General features: G+C 40.0%; 1 protein-coding gene across 2 annotated transcripts; it reads right to left on the bottom strand.

Moving 5' to 3' along the window:
- Positions 1-975: 975 nt before the first annotated feature.
- mia3 (MIA SH3 domain ER export factor 3) lies at positions 976-21,484 on the bottom strand. 2 transcript variants are annotated; one of them, XM_084952858.1, is made up of 28 exons: positions 21,288-21,483; positions 19,528-19,661; positions 19,359-19,445; positions 16,320-19,272; positions 14,770-15,078; positions 14,180-14,310; positions 8,889-9,020; positions 8,650-8,671; positions 8,472-8,560; positions 8,303-8,380; positions 8,073-8,183; positions 7,912-7,983; positions 7,708-7,812; positions 7,490-7,612; positions 7,295-7,382; positions 7,134-7,198; positions 6,942-7,032; positions 6,639-6,777; positions 6,280-6,442; positions 6,133-6,168; positions 5,958-6,025; positions 5,540-5,625; positions 5,163-5,276; positions 4,577-4,636; positions 4,445-4,490; positions 4,260-4,335; positions 3,428-3,806; positions 976-1,740 (listed from the first exon to the last, which is right to left on the bottom strand). In XM_084952858.1, the coding sequence occupies exons 1-28, from the start codon at positions 21,406-21,408 to the stop codon at positions 1,481-1,483; spliced, it is 6,138 nt and encodes a 2,045-aa protein (XP_084808984.1). In that variant the 5' UTR covers positions 21,409-21,483; the 3' UTR covers positions 976-1,480. The 2 variants fall into 2 exon arrangements, with proteins under 2 accessions (XP_084808984.1, XP_084808983.1); XM_084952857.1 differs by lacking the exon at positions 4,260-4,335 and having other exon boundaries at positions 4,444-4,490; positions 21,288-21,484.
- Positions 21,485-22,222: the final 738 nt, after the last annotated feature.

The raw sequence follows: 22,222 nt of genomic DNA, 5'->3' as shown, positions 1-22,222 counted from the left end.
AATATTCGGGTAAATGTGGTTTGTAAGAAGGTGGTGGTCAGTAACACCATATCCAAGAATTTCCACCAAAAAGCCAACACCACAATGTTACTACGACTGACATCAATGGCTTTAGGAGGGGCTACTTGGAGAAATCTACCACTGAGTGCCAGATCCAGCCCACAAGACACCCTAGTTTCTATCACATAGCATACAATCCTCAGAGCACAAAGGCAGAAGTGGCCCAAAGCCAGCGCTGAATCCGAGATGAAGCATGAATGAGAGTGTCTTCTAGGACAGTGAGAAGCAGTGTGTGTATTTACTCCTTACACATTCTTTTGGTAGTGGAGTAAGCGGAAAAAGCCTGAAAACTCACATGAACTCCCACTCAAGCATAAAAAACATCTTGGGAAGTCTGAGAAACTTTTTTTGCACAGGTGGCCAACTTACTGACGTCATACTCAGACACACGGCGGGTCAAAGTAAATATTTGGTTAACTAAGAGACGTTTTTGATTAATGGAGCAAATTCACGTATTTCAAATAATTTTTTTCCCCTCATTTTTAATTTGAATTATGGCATTCTGTTGTAACACTTTCCCTCCACATAGAGGGACCTGGATTAGCTACAAAAGTTACATTTTAGCTGTAAACCAGAAAAAGAAACCCCAGGTAATTAAATAACAAAAACTGTCATCATCACTCTGAGCAATAAAAATGCAAACACATTGTCTCTGTACGTTTTCACATTCTGACTTAAAAGCACATTAACATGTTGGTGGAACGACTTCCCAGCTCAGCAAATCAGATTAACCGAGCAGCTTTTTTGTCCTTGTCCCACCAACAGCACAATCACTGAGCAGTAGACAGTAAATACGAAACAGGAGCTTTCGGACCAACATGTTTGTATAACAGCACAGATGTACGCCTTATTTCTTCACATATATTCTTCATCGCACACCCTACAAAAACATCCTCAGTATTAACATACCACACACAGCTTTTATATTCTTTATTAATAAAAGTTCTACCAACATAGTAAAATAAGTTATACATCTGGCCGTCAAATTACACATTTGCTTTGAAATTTGTACGTAAAGCAAGGGCTTTGGGAAAAATCATGGTATTCCTGAAATGCTAGAAGCTAAACTCCCTCCTGTTTCTCCATTTTAAAAAACAATTTCCACAGGAAATGACATTTTAAAAAAAAATCTGCCCCTTTAAAAATCATAGCTATATAATTTTCTTAAAGATCAACACAAATGAAAATCTGGCATAAAATGAAGTGTTATTGCACAGGCTGTTTAGAAAAGTGGCAACCCTTTCAGCTCACATTTCAGACATAACTGATCATTCTTTAATCTGCAGGCCTCACTGTAAGAACATTTGCATCTGGACTATGAAAATAATCATGATCTTTGTTTGTACTGGATCTGGGTTGTTATTGTGACAGGTTTAGTTAACGGGGGTGTTTGAGTCCTCTGCCATAGCTGGTGGCATATTTAAGGCTTGACCATTTCTGGCCTGGCTGAGTCCTGAGGGGCCTCCTGCTTCATGTGCAGGTCTTGTCTGGGGACGCTGTGAGCGGCTACAGAGTTCTGGAGGGCATCGGGTGCAGGCAGGCCATAAGCATCACCAGGATGTGCTGGATGAGGCGGGGCACCTAGAGGCAGGTCCACAGGTTGGCCAGGGTGGTCACGTGGTAATGGGAAGCGCATGTCAGGAGGGAAGGGTGGACGAGGTCCCATGGGCCCACGGATACCTAAACAGGAAAATCGCAGGGAAATGATGGTCACACACACAAAAAGACCAAAGACCAGGTCTGTACTTCTTTCAGGAAATAAAGAAGCCTTTGCCTTCTTCTGCCTCAGGGTCTTCTTACACATAGACTTTAGTAGCCCAAGTAGATGAACAGGGACCAGAATATATTCTGCAACTCAATTTTTTTCTTTTCATTTTTAAATCAGCACCACATTAGCATCTGCATTTCATTTACTTGTGGACAATCCCCTCCCTCCTATTCTGAAAGTTCAGCTACTGCTGACCAGCTCGCCCCGGCACTTCCTGTTTCATGTTAGTCAGCCAGGATGAAAACCACTGCAGCAGATTATGTTATTTGCCATTTTTAGAAGGGAAGCATAAAGTTGGCATTATTTAATAAGAGATAAGCATTGTGTGTGTTCATCTCGTAAGTCCAAGGAACCCCTCAGCTGCTACAAACAGAATCTAAATCTGCCAAAAGCTGAGCTATTAGAAAGCCAGAATGCCACCTTAAACTAGTTAAAACCGAAGAGTTGATAAGGCGAACTATATGAATGGCTTCTCTGATCAGTTTATTATATATTTTTTAAGTCCAAGTAAGATTGGCTTGGTATGACTAGAAATTAATGGTGGCAAATGTGAGAAAATGTCATGTATAAACATTAAAAAAAATATATATATATTTTTTTGTTAAAGCCGTAACTCCTCTCATCATGTGGTACACTGCACTACTTTCTGCTCATTTACCATTATGCTATTATCCTCTTTGTTTATGAATGGCTGCTCTTCATCAAATTTTAAGCATTGCAAGCGGCTACAAATGGAGTCCATTTCCGGGCTTTACCATAACACTGCCTCTACTTCAATCTATCTGGCCTCACTCAACTCCACTGTGAATCATGTCTAATAGCTTGCTGCTCTTCTTCTGCATGATGAATTGGAATCTGAATCCGAAGAATACTGAAGATGAGGACAACAGACTGTCTGTTGGCAGTTCAACTGATCTAAGTATGTCCCAGAGTTTGTGTTTTACTAGAAATGACAGTTTTCCAATTCTATTTTACTAGTATTAAGCAAAGTCGTATAGATGAGTTTGTCCTGTAAAGAGACTCATCCACCTCTCAAATGGCTGAAGTCATGACAGAGAGCATCTTTAGCGTGGTTTTCAACTCAATTCATGAACTGAAACATCTTGAAATGTGTTATTTTGGACTAGAAAATAAATCTTTTTGATTTAATCTTTATTTGACCTTATGGACAAAAGCCATTTTTAGTTTCCTATTTGCGCGTTATTTTTTTTTTATTTATTTCATTTTTATTCTGACGGTCCTGTTGAGTAATGTTGAAAATATATTTGATTATTTTCAAATTCATGCTTCCTGGGTCATTTTAATTTGTTGAGGGACAAGACAACATGGTGAGCCTAGAGCCTGAGGTTTGCACACAGGAAGTGGAGATAAGAGTTATGGAAATAATTGTTGACTAATCAAAGAAAAATTGGCAGCTTAGTCGACTACATAAATAAACGTTAGTTACAGCCCTACTCAGTACAACTATAACATTTTAATGAACTTTTCCCATTTTGGCTAAAACTAAAATGAGAAAGTCTGGCATATAAAGAGGTCCACATCAGGTTTATATGGACCTAAAAATATAGTGTTATAAATATAACAAAAAGTTGAACGTACCCTGTGGAGGAGGCATCGGTCCAAAGTGATGAGGTGGAGGGGGACGGAATTGCGGTGGGAGCGGACCCCGGGGATCAATGCCTGGGCCAGGGCCTTGCCTGGGGGGAATTGCAAGTCCATTGGGGGGTCCAAACTCTCCTCCCATTGGTCCAGGCAGGGGCATACCTGGGTGTCCATTAGCTGGTAGGGGAGGACCTTGAAGAGGAGGAGGGCCAGGTGGGAGGTGATATGGGCCAGGTCGTGGTGGTCTGTAAGCTATGGGTGGTGGCAGACGGCCAGGAGGGAGCATTGGATCATAGGGTGCAGGACCAGGTGGAGGTCCGTGGACCATGGGTCCAGGTGAGTCCCTGATTGGTGATGCTATGAAGGATCCTGGACCCTGGAAAACAAACGTACATGACAATTTGAAGTGACAACTTTCATGAGAGTATAGATGGGCTAACACTTTGTCATGCAGTGAAGTGATCCAGAAACCACACAGTGCATTTAGCCAGGGTTTAATCACATGACCACTAACCACACACCATGGTTATTTGGATTAAAAACAAGCCACTTTCATAGCATCTTGATATATGACACACGTACTCTGCAATTTTTCATAACCCCAGTATTTCCAAGACACATTTTTGAGTTGCTGTTTCTTTCAGTGCAGTGAGATGAAAAACACACTAAGCCTAAAAAAATGTTTAGTCAGCCCCAGAGAAAAAAAAAAAAAAAAAAAAAAAGAGCCTTTGATCCCCTTCCAAATCCAAATCCAGCTTAAGGGAAGAGGATGTGGAGTGCTTCCAAACACCTTCACACCAACACCTGGACTGACAGCATCTGTACTCACTGCCTCTGGATTCTCTGTGGTGACCTCAGCCTTAGTCTCTGTTTTTATCTGTGGATCTACTGCTTGCGTCTGTTTCAGATTAGGACAAACACAGTGGAAATGCAGCAGGAGCTCTAAGTCTACACATGAAAGGAGAGATGGCATCACATAAAAATGGGTTTGATATGATTAAAAAGAAACTTACAGATGCATCCAAGTTGGCTGGAGATGAGCTACGTGGGCCCATCATGTCTGAAAGAGGGGAAACAGCACTGCATTAATAACAGGTTCAAAATAAACACAAACCCTTCGAAATGCATAAACTGCAGAGGACATACCCATCCCAGAGATGTGTTTTTCAGGGTAACGACCATGGGGATCTGATGGAGGGCGAGGACCTGAGGGTAGAAAAACACAAAACTATGAATAACCAAAACTCCATGGAGCCCCTTCGCAGGGAAAACACAGCCGCAACACACAAAGTAAGAGGAAACAAAGAGACTGTACACCCTAGGAAAAAAAAATTAATAAATCAGAGGTACAAAAAAAAAAAAACCCAAACCCTTGCATTTAAATGAAATCATCTTTGATTTCTAAGAATAACTTATTCACACATACAAATTCAGCAAATCTTCTTCCACAATCTAATCTTGTTTTTAATGAAACAAAAGCAAAAGCACATTTCAACAGAAACAAGCAAATGATCCAACTGGAAGGGGAGGGAGGGGGAAAATAAGAGCTGGTACCCGAAGGAATCAGGATGCAATACACACTAGGAAAAAATATAAAAGGAAAACTTGAGGTGAGAGAGCTGAAAAGAAAAATAAAGTCAGGAGGGAAAGAGGAGAGAGATGAGGTTGTAACGGAGAGTGATGTTCCACTTGGGTAAAAAGGAAGTGGGGGAAGCAATCCACTTGGACTCACCAAACGGGTCAATTCTCCGTGCAACTGGGGCAGAAGGAGGACGCCTGGGACCCTCAATCATTATAGGTGGGGATGGTGCACCCCCACTCACAGGAGAGGGCCCGTATGAGTCACCTGTTACAATTGAACCATCAATTTACCAAAAGAAAAGAACTGCAGCTGACAAAACAACACAAGTCATGCAATAAAGAGGGTCACTTCAGGGTCTCCAAGAAAAATCAAGCACATGAACAGGACAAATACACAATCAGAACACATATGAGGCAAAACTGGAGCCCCCCCGCCCCGCAACAGAAAACAGTATCATCTTCAGTGGTTCTTCAGGATGACAGCTGAGCTGATGGAAATAAAATAGAGGGTGAGATGTGCCTGCTTACCTTGGCGAGGGCCTGCAGGCTGACCAGAGTTTGGTCTGAAGAGAGGAGCGCGGCGCTCATTGAGCTGAGAGGTGAGTACAGCCAATCTGTGAATAGGAAGAAAAACAGCTCAGATGCAGTTAAACTGGGCTGTGACTAACGGCAATTTTAATTATCTGATGAAAATGTAACAGAGCCAGTGGTGACGTCATTAAATAATTTCACAGTTTGTCCAAAAAAACAAACAATCAATAGCCTCCAATCTATTCAGCCTGAAGTCACATTAAGCAGTAATAGGAACAGCTATGATGTGAGGTAACGACTAAACATTTTCAGGCTTTCGCAACTTCCTGTATAGAAACAGCCTCATTATGAGTAACAAACAAAATTTCTGATACTCCAGAACAACAAGGAAGCTTTAACAACTGCCAAAACTCACTTTTCACGAAGCTTCGATGATTCGAGCTTCTCTTGGTTTAGAGCTCGCTCTGCATTACGAGCGTTCACCTGCAGGCAGCACAAAGAAGCAGAGTAATGCTTTAGCTCAATATTAATCTTACGCAGACTGAATAAATTATTTATCGCATCTGTAAATAAACGGTGTGGAAACATACCCAGTTTGAGTGAGTTTTGTTCTCTTGCTCTTTGATCTAAAGAAAGAAAATCCCATTCAGCCGAGATTCAGATTGGAGTAATGTTTTTATTTTGTTGGCTAATCTGAAAACGTTAAGATAAAAAAAACAAACAAACACACAGTCTACCTGCTCTTTGTAGACTTCCTCAGTCTTCTTCATCTGGTCCTCCATCTCATTAATGCGCTGCCTTAAAATTTTAACCTGCTCCTCGGCTTCAACAGCTTTCCCTCCAACCTCCGACAGCAGATTCTCTTTGCTGCGCCGCTCCAGCTCCTCCTTCGTTAATTTCCTGTGTGCGCAGAGAAACACAGTAACTCCCAGTCCTACAAATCACGACTGATGAGAGGTTTCACTTACTCATCATCATCATCATCATTCATGGTTTAAAGACAGCAAGTAAAATTTACAACTACAAAAATACAGAAGACTTTCAGACATTCACAACAGGAAGTAACAATTTCGAATCTGCTGAAGACTTCACTTACTGCTGCAGGGCATTTTCCTTCTGCTGATACATTTCGACCATGATTTCGTTTTTCTGCTGGAGGATCTTGAACTGGTTTTCAATGTGGCTCTTCTCACTTTTCAGGGTTGAGATTGCATGTTCAAGCTCCTGGTGTTGCTCTGTTTTAAAATAAAACAAAAAGGAGTTTAGTAGGATGCAGATACCCAACTGAATTACACAACTTCTTAACCCTTGTGTTGTCCTCGGGTCAAAAATGACCCCTAGGTGTATGGCAAACAAGTGTATGGGAATCCCGAGGACATTAAACAAATTCACAATGTACCTTCCATTGCCTTCCTGGACTTCTCTTCATTCAGTAGTTTTGTCATGAAGCGATCCCGCTCTTCTTCAACTACAGCAAGAGTGGTCTGAACCTGTAGGGAAAAATACAAGAAAATGCAATAACATTTAGAAACCGAACAATCCTCTATAAACTAAAATATAATAAGCTTTACAACATCTGTTGATATCTCACCCTAGAAACATCCATCATCTGTTTGATTCTGTTCTTTACGGCCGTCTTCTTGTCTGTAAGAGACACTGAAAGAACAACAAAACACTATATTATTAAACAGCGGTTAATGAAACTACTCACCGTATTTCATTCATTAATATTCTGATAAACTACAAACTTACCAGGTGCTACTTCACCATTGGCCAAAACTTTGGTGTCACCTTTTTGTAAATCACAAGCTTCCAGGTCAGACAGAAGTTCAGACAGCACCTGAAGTGGACATATTGTGCAAGAATGAGACAATTTAATAAATAAATAAATAATAACAAAAATCAGGAAGAGTTATGACAGTAGTTAGTGAAAAAAAAAAAAAAGACCTCCACATTGTGATCTTTGAGCACCACAGAGTCCTCCAGTTCTTTCTGGGACTTCTGATAGACTTTAATCTTCTCATTAAGCTCTGTGTGTTTTTCCTCCCAGCTTTTAATGGTGACCTTCAGCTGTTAGAAGAGACAGAGTAAAAAGCATAAATTAAATCTGATTAGATATTCAGATTAATGACAATATAAAAGAGAAATATCCATATCTGTCTTACTGTTTTGTTCTCGTCCTTTAACGCAGCAAACTCTTTCTCAAGACATTTTTGTTGAACGTTTCGGGCATCTTCCCGAATCTTGGCTTCATCCAGGAGAACAGTAGTCTATGGATGAAAGAAAACCGTTTATAAGATAAATTAAAGCTAAAAGGTCACAGTAACACTACGGCGTTTGCAAAAAAAATATCCCAAAAGGATTTGTACCTTAGAGTGCGCTTCCTGCATCTTTTTCCTGTTAGCTTGTAGCTTCTCGTTTAACTTCTCTAATTTCTCAATCTGTTAAAAATAAATAAATAAATAATTGCAGCATGAATCAGCGAAAAGAACGCAAATAACAACGAGCAGAAAGCAAATGAAACACTTACTCTTGTTTCATTTTGGAGAGTGTTTGCACGCTCTTCCTCCAGTAGCTGTGCGTATTTGTCCTTTTCCTCTGCCATCTGTTTATTCAATGTTTCAGCCTGTAAGACTTTACTCTGCAAACAGTAACGAAAAAAAATTAACGACAACCCTTCAACAAATAACTGAGTGTCAACAAAGATTCAACCCGGTTACGTAAGACTAAATACATATGAGAAAGACTCTTACTGCTTACCTCTAGCTCTTGCATCTTTTTCACTGCACAACTAACAGTTTCCTTTGACTGTTTTTGATTTTCTTTCAGTTGTTCAGTCTTTTACAAAAAGAAGAAAACATGAATCAGATGTGTTTTGTTTGTTTTTGTCCAGGAGAAACTCAACAACATTTCTCTTTCTGGGGCTCACCTGTTTCTGGAGTTCAGCCATTTTGGCAAGAGCTTCATCCTTTTCCTTTTTGTGCACCTGGATTTGCTCTCTGAGTCTTTTTTCATCCACTTTTCCCATAACACAAAGCACACAATCAATGAGCCCGTACACATATGCATTTTGTCATGTTGTGCAAAAATTATAACTGAAAACTTACCGAGGTACTCTTTCTTCTTTATCTTTAAAAATAAAATTAAAAAATCAATTTTAAATCTTACAGTGTATAATATCATCCAACAATGACCTAAATATGGAAGATTTTATACTGTGTATAATTCAATCCAATGGGAGTATAACCCAGGGGGATACAAAGCCTTATTAAATCAAAGCTCATACAAATAATATTGGCATTTTACTGGCGCCAAATAAACAGAGCAGCAATATCACAACACTTACTGCCAGCACAGTCCTCCAGAAGAAGAGGGTGAAGGTCAATACTCCAACCAAAGCAGTGATGACAACAGCTTCCCAAGGACAGCCAAACAAAGTTTCTCCTGGCTTCCACTCTTCTGGCAGCAATGAAATCATCTGAAGAGACAAAAAAAAAAAACCCCACAACCACAGCTTTAACTCTGGAGAACGAAATTAAACTGGAAACAGATGGTTAAACTAGCACTATGCAATTCAATTATATCGATTTCTAGTTACAAACACAGCTTTCAACAGTGGTGAAAAGAAGATTGAAAAAGAAATTGATTGAAAATTATTTTCATAGTGATGCTCTTATTTTGTCTTATAACTTGATTGCACTTTTCCTTTCATATTCTCATTTTGCCTATCACAACATCACTTTTTCCTCTCAGTAAAAGCCTAAGTTCAGGCTATGGCATGAATACTTTGGTTTACAAAAATGTTTTTTTTGTTTTTTTTTTTTATTTAGCTCAAAGACACTTAATTAAAAAGAGACAAGAGAGTTACCATGTTTCAAAATGTATCAAAAATAATTATGACTATAAATCTGGCTGTAAAATAAATAAACAAAAAAGCCCAATGGAAAAACAAACTCTACAATATACAATAAAAACACTGCAGGAGCTCTGATTAAACATCAAATTAAATCTACCGTTAGACTAAGACACTGTGCATACATTTACCAAACTATGACACTTCAGTAAAGAGTCATCTGTAACTCAAATAAGCACTCATTACAACCAAGATTAGCAAGAAGAGCATCTCTGTCCCACAACGAATCTTAAGGCTGAAAGGCTACTGCAGCAGCAGAAGTGCCACTCTTGTAAGCTAGAACAGGAAACTAATGATATGACTGACATGGGCTCAGCAGGATTGGACAACCAGTGTGTGAATGTGTGTGTGAATGGGTGGATGACTGGTTGTGTAAAGCGCTTTGGGGTCCTTAGGGGCTAGTAAAGCGCTATACAAATACAGGCCATTTACCATTTATAACAGAAAACTGGAAAACATTGCCAAGCCCCCAAGTATTTATCTAATAAAGTGGCAGCTGAGTGTATGTGATAAAGGACACAGGATCGATATAAAAACACAAAAAGATTAGTCTACACTCTCAGTTTAGTCACCAAAATAATTCTGTTGGTTATTTATTAACATAAAAATAACATGTTTTTCTACATTGTTCTATACATACATTTTGAAGTGATGTAGCATTTCATACATTACTTGATTAGGGAGCAATTCATACTACAAGCTTTTCTCTTTCACAAGCTAGGTGGGTTTCACTTTATAGTTAAACTAGCTTCATTTATGCCCAGTCATACCAAACCGAGCATATTAGTCCAATCACAAAGAAACCTTTGAACTCCCCATGAGACAACAGTAGCAAACACATACATGCTCTCACTCCGTGGCTCTAATAAAATACAGGGATTACAGCTGCCTTAACACTAATGGCAAATATTAAAAGCCTCTCTTCAATTTACTGCTTTTCAGTTCTAAATGTTCAATACAAATTCAACAAAGGCTGGGCTGTAAGAAAAGTTAGACAGCAATGAAAAGGGCACAGGACAGTGAAAGGTCTTCAATCAAATATACAAGACCCGGTCGACTGCTGCTAATGCTAAAGGCAAGTTTGGTGAGTAGATTTAGGACAAGGAACCATTATCCATCAGCCACCTGCTAATTAACACGTCATGGTTAACCCCACAGGCCGTGACAGCGTAAATAATAATATTCATATAGGTGTCAGTCTGGCATTTTTTTTTTTTAAATACTGTAATGAATACTTACATGTTGCAGTTCCTTCACAAAAACTACATATGTGTTCTCCGGTTCCATGACAGGCAGGGATAATGTCTCCCTCTCCATTCTCGTGTTTAAAAACAAGAACGGAACTAGCCAGATGCTAGTTTGACAGGTATCAGCTAGCTGCCTAGCACGTTAGCTATCCACAAAGTAACTGTATCGTTAAGCAAACGCTCGGTATTCAGGAGTGTTAATGTCTCCCGCGTATGAAAGACAAATAAGCGGTCGTTAGACAAATGGACAACGTAAAATAGTGGAGATAGGAGTTGGTAACAACGACTTGCTAACGGTAATTAAAGATCACCCGTCAAATCCCATTCACAGCCGTTATCGTGAAGCAACGGTCGTTAGCAGAGTTGGTGGTTCTGATTATGGATAACGACTGTAGCGACCAAAAAAGGCTACACTAACTCAACAACACATTATCTGCCTGTACATGCCACAATAAGGCCGTTAGCCCCAGCAGCCAGCTCAGCACCGGCTGTGTTGAACTTCAGCCTGTACCGCGACAGTCAACAAGGCAGGGGGAGGGCCGGAGGGGGCGTTCAGGGAAAACTGGAAATTTGAGTTCTCACATAATGCACCACACTTTCAGAGCAGTAAGACCGACGTCTATGTAGGGCGACCAGAAGTGTACCCACACGATTTTAATCCTCTGTCCCACATTTTGGCTGGCTGAACAAGTCTCTAAAGTCATGCAAGTCTCCAGCTCCCCAAAAACTATATGTGGGGAAAAGAGTTTATTCATGCGGAAAAATGTGGGATGGTGGAATGCAACATTGCAATTTTTGGTATCTATACTGTATATAATATTGAATAAAGTATACTATTATATAAAGTATATACAGACCCAGCTTTGCCTGCGTCAGTACTTTTAAGAGCCGCATGTAATGATTTATGAGGTGAATCTGAATACGTTTTTATGACAAATAATTGTGAGTTTTGCATTAATTGGTTAACAAATCACAAGTGCACCTTTGACTGTTTTTCCCACTTTTTGTCTTTTTTTTTGAAGCGCTGGAATTTAAATGTGCCCTCCTGGCAACCGCTTTCTGTCAACCCCTGTTATTTTAAATGTGCTTAATAAATAAAAATGACTTGATAGTGAACCAAAAAGGGTTCTTATACTATACTTAAATTACTTAAATATTTTCATGTTCAGGATATATTTTTTCAGTTTCAGTAAAATTTAACACTGAAGTAAGTGTTAAACTGAGTGACATGAGAACCAATTACGGCAGAACTGGAAGAAGGAAGATGAGCGAAGTGTGGACAGGGCTGTGGGGATGCTTGAACAGACATACTTAATGTTTGATGTAACTGAAGCGACATACTCAGAGGAGATAAACTAAAGGATCAATCCTATCACACAAGTATTGATCAGATACCAGTACCAACGCCGGTATCTATATAATCAATATTTAGATCGATCCACCCCCTCCTTTTCAGAGCAGCAAGACAACAGTCTGTGACGTCTGTCCCAAATATTGCGACAATGCCCTACATTTTGGCTGGCTCTACAAAAGTCCTCGCCAGTGATTCTTATAAAACAAACTTATAAACAAAACAGTGGATCATCTGCCTCCATTTCACCCTATTCCTTGAATTCTACTCTATCACACCAACCCTCTGATATCCTGCTGAGCATCTTGGTCACTTTCAATAAAATCTGAGCATCTTTAACTCTGTCATCTCCAGCTGAGGCTCCTGTTTTTTTTTTTTTATTAGTGATGAGCATAAATGGAAACTAAAGTTCATAATTGGTCCTATGGAACAGTTTTCTGTACATGCTTCCAACAGCTGTCATTGCAGTTGCTGTCTTTTCAGCTTTTCTGTCTGCTAATCATCTTTGGGTTTTAGCAGGGATGCATCCAAGTTCTCTTTGAGTTGTTTTGTTCTGACACAAGTCCATTTTTGTAAATTAGAGTCATTTAAAATGTGGGACACTGTCTCGATATAAAAATGCTGTACAGTCTCACACTCCTGATGACACTAGTCTCACAAGAAACATTTTGGTTTAAAAATTGATGAGCTGAACTATGAATGCTTCCTTGCTGAAAGTACTTTCATGCTTTCAGCTGTTCCCTTATTTCCCAAGAGGTTGCCACACAGGAGGGAACCACATGTTGATTTGTTACAGATACTACACCGGATGCCCTTCCCACTAGCTTGTGACCCCTGAGGCTAGCTTTGTGTCTCCTCCCAGTCTTGAAACAGTGATCTTATGAACCATTTGCTCTTTGAATGCCTCCCTACTAAAATCCCCAAATTATTACCACAGAGATAGGAGGTGGAAATTTTAACAGTTACAGTGATGCAAACAGGAAATGCAAGACTGCACAAAGGCTGCCACATAGGACCATAAAAAAAATTCAATTTCTCTTTATGTCTATTCTATAGTAATTGAGTTTAACTAAATTAGAGTAAATAAAAGTTTATTTGTGATTGACCTGATCAATGCCAAACCTGTAACCTGCACAGTGTGTGTGTATTCATGTTTTAATTTAGATCAAAATCCCTCTCAGCACTGGCAACACGTCCCACAGAGTCTTCACAAACAAACCCCTTTCATCACATTTAGTTTGCCCGGATCTGGTTACCCTAGCAACATAAAATATGGTGCGGAACGATATCAGAGAGGCCAATACTTTTCTGGACTGTGTACTGCTCATTTACGAGTAATATTTCTAAGCCACTCTAAGTTCAAATAAAATAGAAAATTTTGGTAGGGATGGGAAGCTCGAAACAGACATTTCGACACTGTGTCAAGCCTTCGAAGCCAAGATGTTTTGAAAATCTGGTCTGAAGCGTGGTTCAAATGTTTTGGGTTTTGCTGGAGGTGCTAAGCTGTCGTGGCTGTTGTTCTTCCACGTGATAACGAGGCCTCTGTATGTTAAATGAGTAAATTGTTTCTTCAGACTTCAATCATCCAATCTAATAAACCACACCAAAAAGAGTCAATAGCATACTCAACTCTGCTGCTCACCCCAAAATGTGATTTTACTTATAAATTTGCAGCATTTAAGGGGAAATAAACAAGCACTCCAACAGTCCCAAGAATACTGGTACAACAAAGAAATTATTAACCAAACACACAAGTTTTTTCTTTCCTACTTCCTTTAAAGAAGCCATCAAGGGAACATTTGTTTATTCATTTTTTTGTGCGGCATTCAAACCAGCAACAGATATTCAGCATACGCAGACAGAGGAGATGATAGAGAACTAATTTCCTAGTTTAACTTGTTCCTTAAAAATCTGCATGTTTGTGCTTCTTCCCTGCACATGACAGAGAAAGATCAGAAAAATCTGACATTATTTTGACGTTTTTAATTGTCAGATCATCGAGACTGATTACAGATTTAGATTCATTTGGATGTTGCTGAAATATTTCACAAATTAGATTAGTGAATTAGATTAGTGGTGAATCTAATGTATACAGGATGTGGTGTATGCAATGGAGGTACACTTACCACAGTGGTCCACTCTGCAGTTTTATTCGTGATCATTGCAAGGATGCAGCCTGTGTAAACAAGCCCTGTTGAGAATAACCCCACTTCTTCTTCGTGCACTTCGGACACTGGTTCCATGGAGTCCATAGACCCTTATCAAACAAAATTTAACAGTTAGTAAGTCTGTTTGTTATGGCTGGATTATGTAAAGCTCTTCTATTACAGAATAAAGTTAAATATCAACATAAAGGCAAAACCATATGCAACTAATATAGTGTAACTTTAATATGATAAAACCAGAGGAAGCTTAATGTGACTGATTTGCTGACCTCAAGAGAATATCCCATTTTATTGTAGCCAAAGTCCAAAATTCTCAGAATGCGTTTACATGTTCTAAATATTTCACAAAAGCAATGATATTTTATTAGGAATCAAACATTTATGCTCCTTTTTTGTGACCATGGCACACTAAGGTTCAAGGCACAATTTCAATGGGGAACCTGTATTACTATTTACACCACACAGCCTCTATGTAATCTTACATATTATAACTGTTGGTGGAAACCTGCAATTTAATTCGACTACACCACTGCTCTAAAGACATTACCAACCTGAGGGTGAGTGTTCAACCTCAACACCAAGGCCCATGTCGAAGGCATTTTCCAGGGTGGCTTGAGGCACCTTTTGCATCTCATCAGATGTGCTGAAGCTCAGCGGATTGTCTTTGTTTTTATTAAAGTGTCCACCATCTTCCTCCACGCTAACGTCCGGTCTAACCAGCTGTTCCTCTTCAACCTCAGCTGGCTTTTCTTCAGGATCCGTTATTGTCAGGTTGTCATCGCTCTCGGCCTTTGGTATTTTGTCCAATTCTTCCTCAGCAATGTGTGGGACATCTTCTTTAACATTCAATTCCTGTTCATCTGAGATGGAAACATAGGGGAAAACCCCAATAATGCTTAAATTTAAGATTAAACATTTTAAATCTAGAACTAGCCTCTAGATTGCATGACATCTGCAGAGCAAAGACAAATTCATTATCATGAAAATCCATTTTGGCTTTGTGAAAAAAGAATTATTCAAGTGAAATGCATTAGTAATATGAAATATAGTTATTTTTAACATTACAAGAAAGGGTTAGAGTTATTCTGAAATTCTAATCTCTTATGGATTTTCATAAACCCTTTCCTATGTCAACTCTCAAGATAAAGAAACACATTATGTCTCTTCACTATCAGCATGCAGCTGAGCTGTCCTTGTGGCCCACTGAAGAGCCAAAATACCCAGCGCCATCACTGGACAGTCACGTTATCAGTCTCCTAAAAGATTGACTTAGACTAATGTGTTTTCAGACCTCCTCAAATAGAAGTACATCAACAAATAGATAGGGATAACCCCAGAAAATCCACTACAGTGACCATCTGCTTAATGCTTAAGCTATACCTAAATTGGTATATTGAGTGAAAATGAAACCATTGGTTCAGAAAAACAAAACAGCAAACAAAGTGAGACAAAAGATGGAAAGTTTGGAATTGTTTCTCCTCTGTTATTGTTGTAAAATAGCTTTAAGAGTGTTTTTTCTGGATTGGAGTTTGAATAAAATAAGCAATTTGAGGTAAGTTCACTAAACTCCTGGGCCTTTTTGCTATTTTCTTACCTTTTAAAAAGTAATTTTTTTAATTTTCTGTAATGAAATTATGAACATTTCCTTTTAATTTAGGTCAGAGTCTTATGGCACTGTGTTCACTGATCACTTATCTAAAATTTCACCTCAAAAAAGTTGATTTGACTAGCTGACTACACTGAAAAAACCTAGGGGAAGTTTCTGATGTCAAAGAGAATGAGAAGAAAACCTGTTTTTCTTTCCCTTTGTGACCACAATTAATTGTTGTTAGGATGGTAGAAATCCTATCTCAACGGCTCCATCACTGTTGGGTGTGAACTGAACTCCCTTTTAGCGTGATGACGACACTATCTATTTATCTGGAAACAAGATGCTGGATATCTGCTTCGTCACAAATTCTGCATTCACTTTGATTATAAACTGATGCAATGAACATATTTAATAGCACAACTGTCAATGTTTAAAGCAGAATAAGCAACCACAGAGACAAATAAGCCTTTATGTACTCAAGATACTTCAAGTAATACTGATCAAACCCACCTTTCTCAGTGTCTGATGACAGTTCTAGTGCTAAAGGCGTGCTGTCACTGGCTGTTGAATATTTTTGCCGCAGGCTGAAAGCCAGCTCCTGAAAGTCGTCCAGTATTTCTGTTTCTTCGTCCAAATTACTTGTGTCCATATGGTGATCATAGTCGTGTTTAGTGTCCCGGCTATCAAGCATCTTCTCAATCTCGTCCAAGATAGTGTTCTCAGAGGCTTCCAAGATGCCTTCGAGCGCATTTTCAATGTCCTCTGTAGTACCCGTCTGTGACTGACGGGTAGCCTGAAACTCTATGTCCAGATCCATGAACATGGCCTCCAGTTTGAAGAGATTTTTTAGACCCAGAAGCTTTTGGACCTGCTCCATCTTCTCCTCTGTGAAGTGATCCCACAGCAGAGTCAGTCTCATTACGCTTTCGCTGTATTCTGGCTCTGGAGGTGACACGGTAGGTGGACTTGTTTCGGGCAAGGTTTTGTCTGACTGCGAGAACAAAAGCGCGTTTTCATCTTCAAGTAATTCTTCTCTCTCTTCATCGTTCCCCTCCTCCGCATCCGGAGTCTCATCTTCTTCCATCATCTCCCTTGTATGTAGTGCATCCTGAATCTCTGGCTCATCAACAGGTAATTCTGCTCGACTGTTATTACTTCCTAAATCTGTCATTGAATCATCAGGTATCTGATTAGGCAGGCTGTCATTTACTACATTATCATAATCTCTGAGGTCTGAGTCACTGGACCTCTCATTAGCGGACAAGTCGAGGTGTTTTTCACTTTCGGTCATGTTTTCTTTTTCATCCACTGCACTGTCTAATTCCTGCTCTACAGCAGTAATACTGTCTGGTATTGCTGCCTTATCCTCAGTGACATCTGGATCGTTGTGCACCTCCTGCTCGTCTTTGTCTTCAGTGATCTCTGAATCCTTGGGCACCTCCTGCTCGTCTTTGTCTTCAGTGGCCTCTGAATCCTTGGGCACCTCCGGCTCGTCTTTGTCTTCAGTGGCCTCTGAATCCTTGGGCACCTCCGGCTCGTCTTTGTCTTCAGTGGCCTCTGAATCCTTGGGCACCTCCGGCTCGTCTTTGTCTTCAGCAATCTCTGAATCCTTAGGCACCTCCTGCTCGTGTTTGTCTTCAGTGATGTCTGAATCCTTGGGCACCTCCTGCTCGTCTTTGTCTTCAGTGGCTTCATGTGTGGTTTTTATATGTGTTACATCAGCCTCATGGTTGTCTAAATTATTATCTTGTGGCAGTGGCTCCGTGGATATTCTCATCCGCTCCGTTAGATGCTCTATTTGATCCTCTGCTGATTTTTTGGTTTCATCCTGAGCTTCCTTATGTCCAGTGACTTCTACATCATTTTCATTCTTATCAGACAAAACTTTCTCTGAGTCACTGGTGCTTTCTTTCACATCAGAACTATCAGATGTAGAATTCAAAGAATCTTGAAGAACTGGCTCCATGTTCTCTGGGTCCTTTGGGGATTTTACCGAGAGTGATTCATCATGGGTTTTTACATCCTCTTCCTCCTCGTCTTCCTCGTCCTCATCTTCCTCTTCATTCACTTTTTTTGCTGTCATGTCTACTCCAGTGACAGCTGAAAACACAGCGTCTCCGAGTGATGTCCACATATTCTTCTCCTCTGCTGTCTTTGGTCTATCCTCAGGTGTCAATGGCAGACTTTCAGGATTTTTAGGAGACTCCGGTGTTGGAGTGTTAGAGGATTCTCCTGAAAAAGACAGCAGTGGCGTTTCCTCTTTAGTATCACTATTATTTTTGGGCTGATCTTCCACATCCTCACTGTCGTCTTCTGGATTTGGTGTAACTTTCTTGGTGCTTTCTTCATCTGTTACAACAGCATCAAAAGTTGTCCCAAGGGTAGTTTTTAACTTAGGGATTGGCACTCGCTCATCATCATCTTCTTCTTCTTCTGAATTCACTTCTTGTGTGGTTGTGTCTACTCCAGTGACAGCTGAAAACACAGCATCTCCGAGTGATGTCCACACGTTCTTCTCCTCTGCTGTCTTTGGTTTATCCTCAGGTGTTGCTGGTGGAGTTTCAGGCTTTTTAATAGAGTCAGATGCTGGAGTGTTGACGGATTCTTCTGAAAAAGACAGCAGTGGAGTTTCCTCTTTAGTATCAGTATTATTTTCGGGATGATCTTCCACATCTTCACTGTCCTCCTCTGTATACGGGGTAACTTTCTTGGTGGTGTCTTCATCTGTGATCACAGCATCGAAAGTTGTCCCAAGGGTCGTTTTTAACTTGGGGATTTCCACAGATGGTTGAGTGTTGATGGAGTCTTCTGAAAAAGAGAACAGTGGAGTTTCTTCTTTAACATTAGTGCCACTTTCTGGATGGTTTTCCACGTCTACACTCTCCTCCTCTTCTTCATAAGGGGTAATTTTCTCGGTGATTTCTTCATCGGTGACGATGGCATCAAAAGTTGAACCAATGGTCGTTTTCAACTCAGGGATTTGAACTCCTTCAGAAGACGAGACTGGTTCGCTTTCTGAAACAAAATCATCTTTGGGCACAGACTCCACTTCCGATTTTGCGGGTGTATCTTTGGTTTCACTCTTTTCTGACAAGTTTTCAGGGACAGACTCTGGTACATGTTTTTCCTTAACCTCTTCAGCTTCTGTAGCATCACGTGCAACTTCTGCATTGGACTCCATTATGTTTTGTAAAGGTGGTTCAGCTGACTGATCAAGAACGGCTGAAGAGGCACTTTGATCATCAGGGGCTTTATGAAGCTCCTCCAAGTTATCATGATGCTCAGTTTTTTTTCCATTCTGAGCTAATTCTTCTCCTGTTTCTATTGCTTCTGCTGCTTGGACTTGGTAAGATGTTTTGTTGTTTTCGCTATCATTCTCCTCTGCTGACAAGCCAAGGAGCAAATCTACATCATAATTATCAAACTTGTCAAATCCAGTGTCAAAACAGACAAAATCTGTTTCCTGAGAAGAGATAAAAAAATTTTAAAAATTACATCTTACTATCTGTGGTAGTCACACGTGGATTATCTTCTTATATATTTCCATACCTCAGCTGGAACTTCATATTCTTTATCAGTATAAATGTGGTTAACTGCCAGAAGGTCTTTTGGGAAATAGCCAAAGTTGCTTCCAACCTATTGAGAGTGAACATGTTCAGGATTTTAACTACACAAATTAAATCCAGAGCTCAATAAATATGTGCTATAGTATACTTACACTTCCAGCCCATATGTCAGGCCTTCTTCCTGACAGCTTGTAATATACATAGACGGTTTCAGATTTCTTGAAAGACAAGAACCGACAATCAGGTCCTGAGAAATCATTCACAGCTTTCCCCCGACACAGCAGCACTGAAAAAAAACAAAACAAAAAACAAAGGGTAAGAATGACTTATTCAAAGATTTTATTTGTTTTGGGCTTAGTTCAAGTCACCTCACACCAAGAAGCTGAGTTTGAATCCACTGCAGGCTAAGGCCGCTGTGTGGTGCTTTCATATTGTCCGGTGAGTTTTCTAGAAACTACTTCCTGATGACAGAAACCCCCAGGTTTATTTGCGTCTCAGGCTAGAATCGAACCAGCAATCTTTTGCTTGACAAGCCAACATGTAAACCACTTGGTGATTCTATATTGGCCATAAGTGTGAATGGTTCGTCAGGCCTCCGATAGACCATCTGGAATGGACTGCACCCCAAATATGACCCTGAATTGGATATGCAGAAGAAACTGGATGGATGGGTTCTTGGATGCACCAGATGTAAAACACCGGGCTAAAGCTGATGTTTATACTAAGCATTGACCCTTAGCTGAAACCAGTAATTTTGGTTTGTTGTCATTTCCTACAGCCTGTTGTGTCAGAGAAACAAAGACATCTTAACATTAACAATAACTAATACTTACAGCTGAATGTGCATATCAGTCAACAAGAGGGATGATAGCATACAGGGTCAGTAATTCTTGTACTTATCTGTCGGCAGTTTTCTCCTGTTATGTTGTTAGGTATTTATTCCACACATCTCACTGGACAACTACATTTTAACTACAACATACTTAACTGATGTAAAGCTAAATAACAGAAATGTATGTTGCCACTTTAACAACACGTGCATTAGAAAAATAAGCCCAAAACTGATGCACAAAAAGCAGAAAAGGTGAAGCTTTAACTATGATTCAAGTATTAGCTACTAACCACTGTCTTAAATTTTGTATTTCACTCAGACTTCTTCCTGAGTGGCTGAGTTTCAGCTCTGACTTGTGTTTTATGAGTTACAGTGTGTGATATTTACTGTTTTATGAGTCAAAATTAGCTCCCCCTGATGATAAGTCAACAATAAAAATACGTTCTTATCACCTATAGATGACTTTGAGGTTGTGGTTAACAATTGCTAAATGAATATTCTGTATTGTAAGTAAAACTCCTGCGTGTCCTTTATTAAGTCTTGCACTGAATGTAGAGGTTAAGAGTCAGGAGGCAGGGTAAAAATGTAAACTTTGCTAGCTAGAAGCGTTACAGAAGCATATTGATTTGTGGCAAAGCAGCCCAATCCCACAAATCCACATGAGAGTGAGGCAAATGTGGCTGAACACTATAAACACCGTGGCTTTAACTTCACCTATCACCTTTACCCCGAACATTAGCAGAGGGAGCCGGCCGGTGGCTAATTAGCTGCTAACCTTAGCTTCCACTATCCGGGAGCGAGGCAGGCCGAAGCTGACAGGCACCCAGCCAACATGGGCTGCATCGAAACCAGTAATCCTACCCAGCCAAATGATTAATGTTAATGTTTCCTTGTCCTGTTTTCACAGGGCATCACACATGTAAACAGCATCACAACATTGCAAGAGGAGATCAAGGTCGCAAATATCGACCGGCAACAGGTCAAGAGATAAAGGCAGTTTATGGCTGTAGTATCGGGATGGTGCGAAGACGCATCAGAGAAGCCCCCCTGAGATAATAGTTGGAAAGCCAGCGGACTTACTGCTGCACTCCTTATCGGCGCATCTCTTAATGTCGGAGAACCTTCTCTCCAGGGCTGCGGCTGACATAAAGTTAAATAAAAGTAATAAAAAGCCCTGTCGGTAAACGTGTTTTGCTGCCATGCTGGCAGTTTCTGTTTGACTCCGGATTGACTCCGCTGCTGCTGCTGGAGCATGAGCACTGGGCAGCAGGAGCCGACACGTCAGCACAGCAGATCCGGCTGGGTGTAGGCTCAGGATCGCTTTTCACAGGATGCATGATTGGATGTGTCTCCTTCATGTGGCCGTGGTGGGGGGAAAAAACAACAACAAAAAAAAATAAATAAATAAAAGAAAAGAAAAAATGAAGCAGATACAGTCATAAAGGAGGCTTATCATTTAGTCTAGTGCATGTGCATATTTTCCTCCGAATTTAAAAAAAGGGTTTCCTTATCATGCATACTTGACTATTGGGCATATTTGACTACTACAGTGGAAAGACAACCAAAAATGGTATATGAATAACTAATGCATAAATGCTTTTGATTTATCGTTTAGCACGAAATGACCGTCATAAAAAGTTAACTGATGCCTATTCTGTGCCTCAGTTAACTTTGCATATGTGCGCTTAGGAGCAGTATCTGTGCTGTGATTAATGAGGATGAGCCTGCATTGCAGTTGTGCTTTACACTTTACTGCCGGCTGGGAAAATCATGTACATCATTGCTTTGTGTATGCTGAATATCTCTGTAGTAGTTTTTTTTTTGTTTTTTTGTTTTTTTTAATATACAAATATATCTGCTGTTGATTGCTCCTTCATATTGGTGTCTTGATAACTTGTCCTGATCTTACTATCTTAATATATTCCATTGTTTGCCTGTGGCAGGGATGTTTCCAAGATCTTTTAAATAGGCTGACACAGAGAGGGTAAAAAACAAAGGCGGTGTCGCCCATTGGA

This window comes from Perissodus microlepis, chromosome 15 (genome assembly GCF_051167445.1).
Source record: "Perissodus microlepis isolate ML-2025 ecotype Zambia chromosome 15, ASM5116744v1, whole genome shotgun sequence".
NCBI lineage: Eukaryota > Metazoa > Chordata > Actinopteri > Cichliformes > Cichlidae > Perissodus > Perissodus microlepis.
Note: the sequence above shows the minus strand (reverse complement) of the source record. Positions and strands in the feature narration are given on the sequence as shown.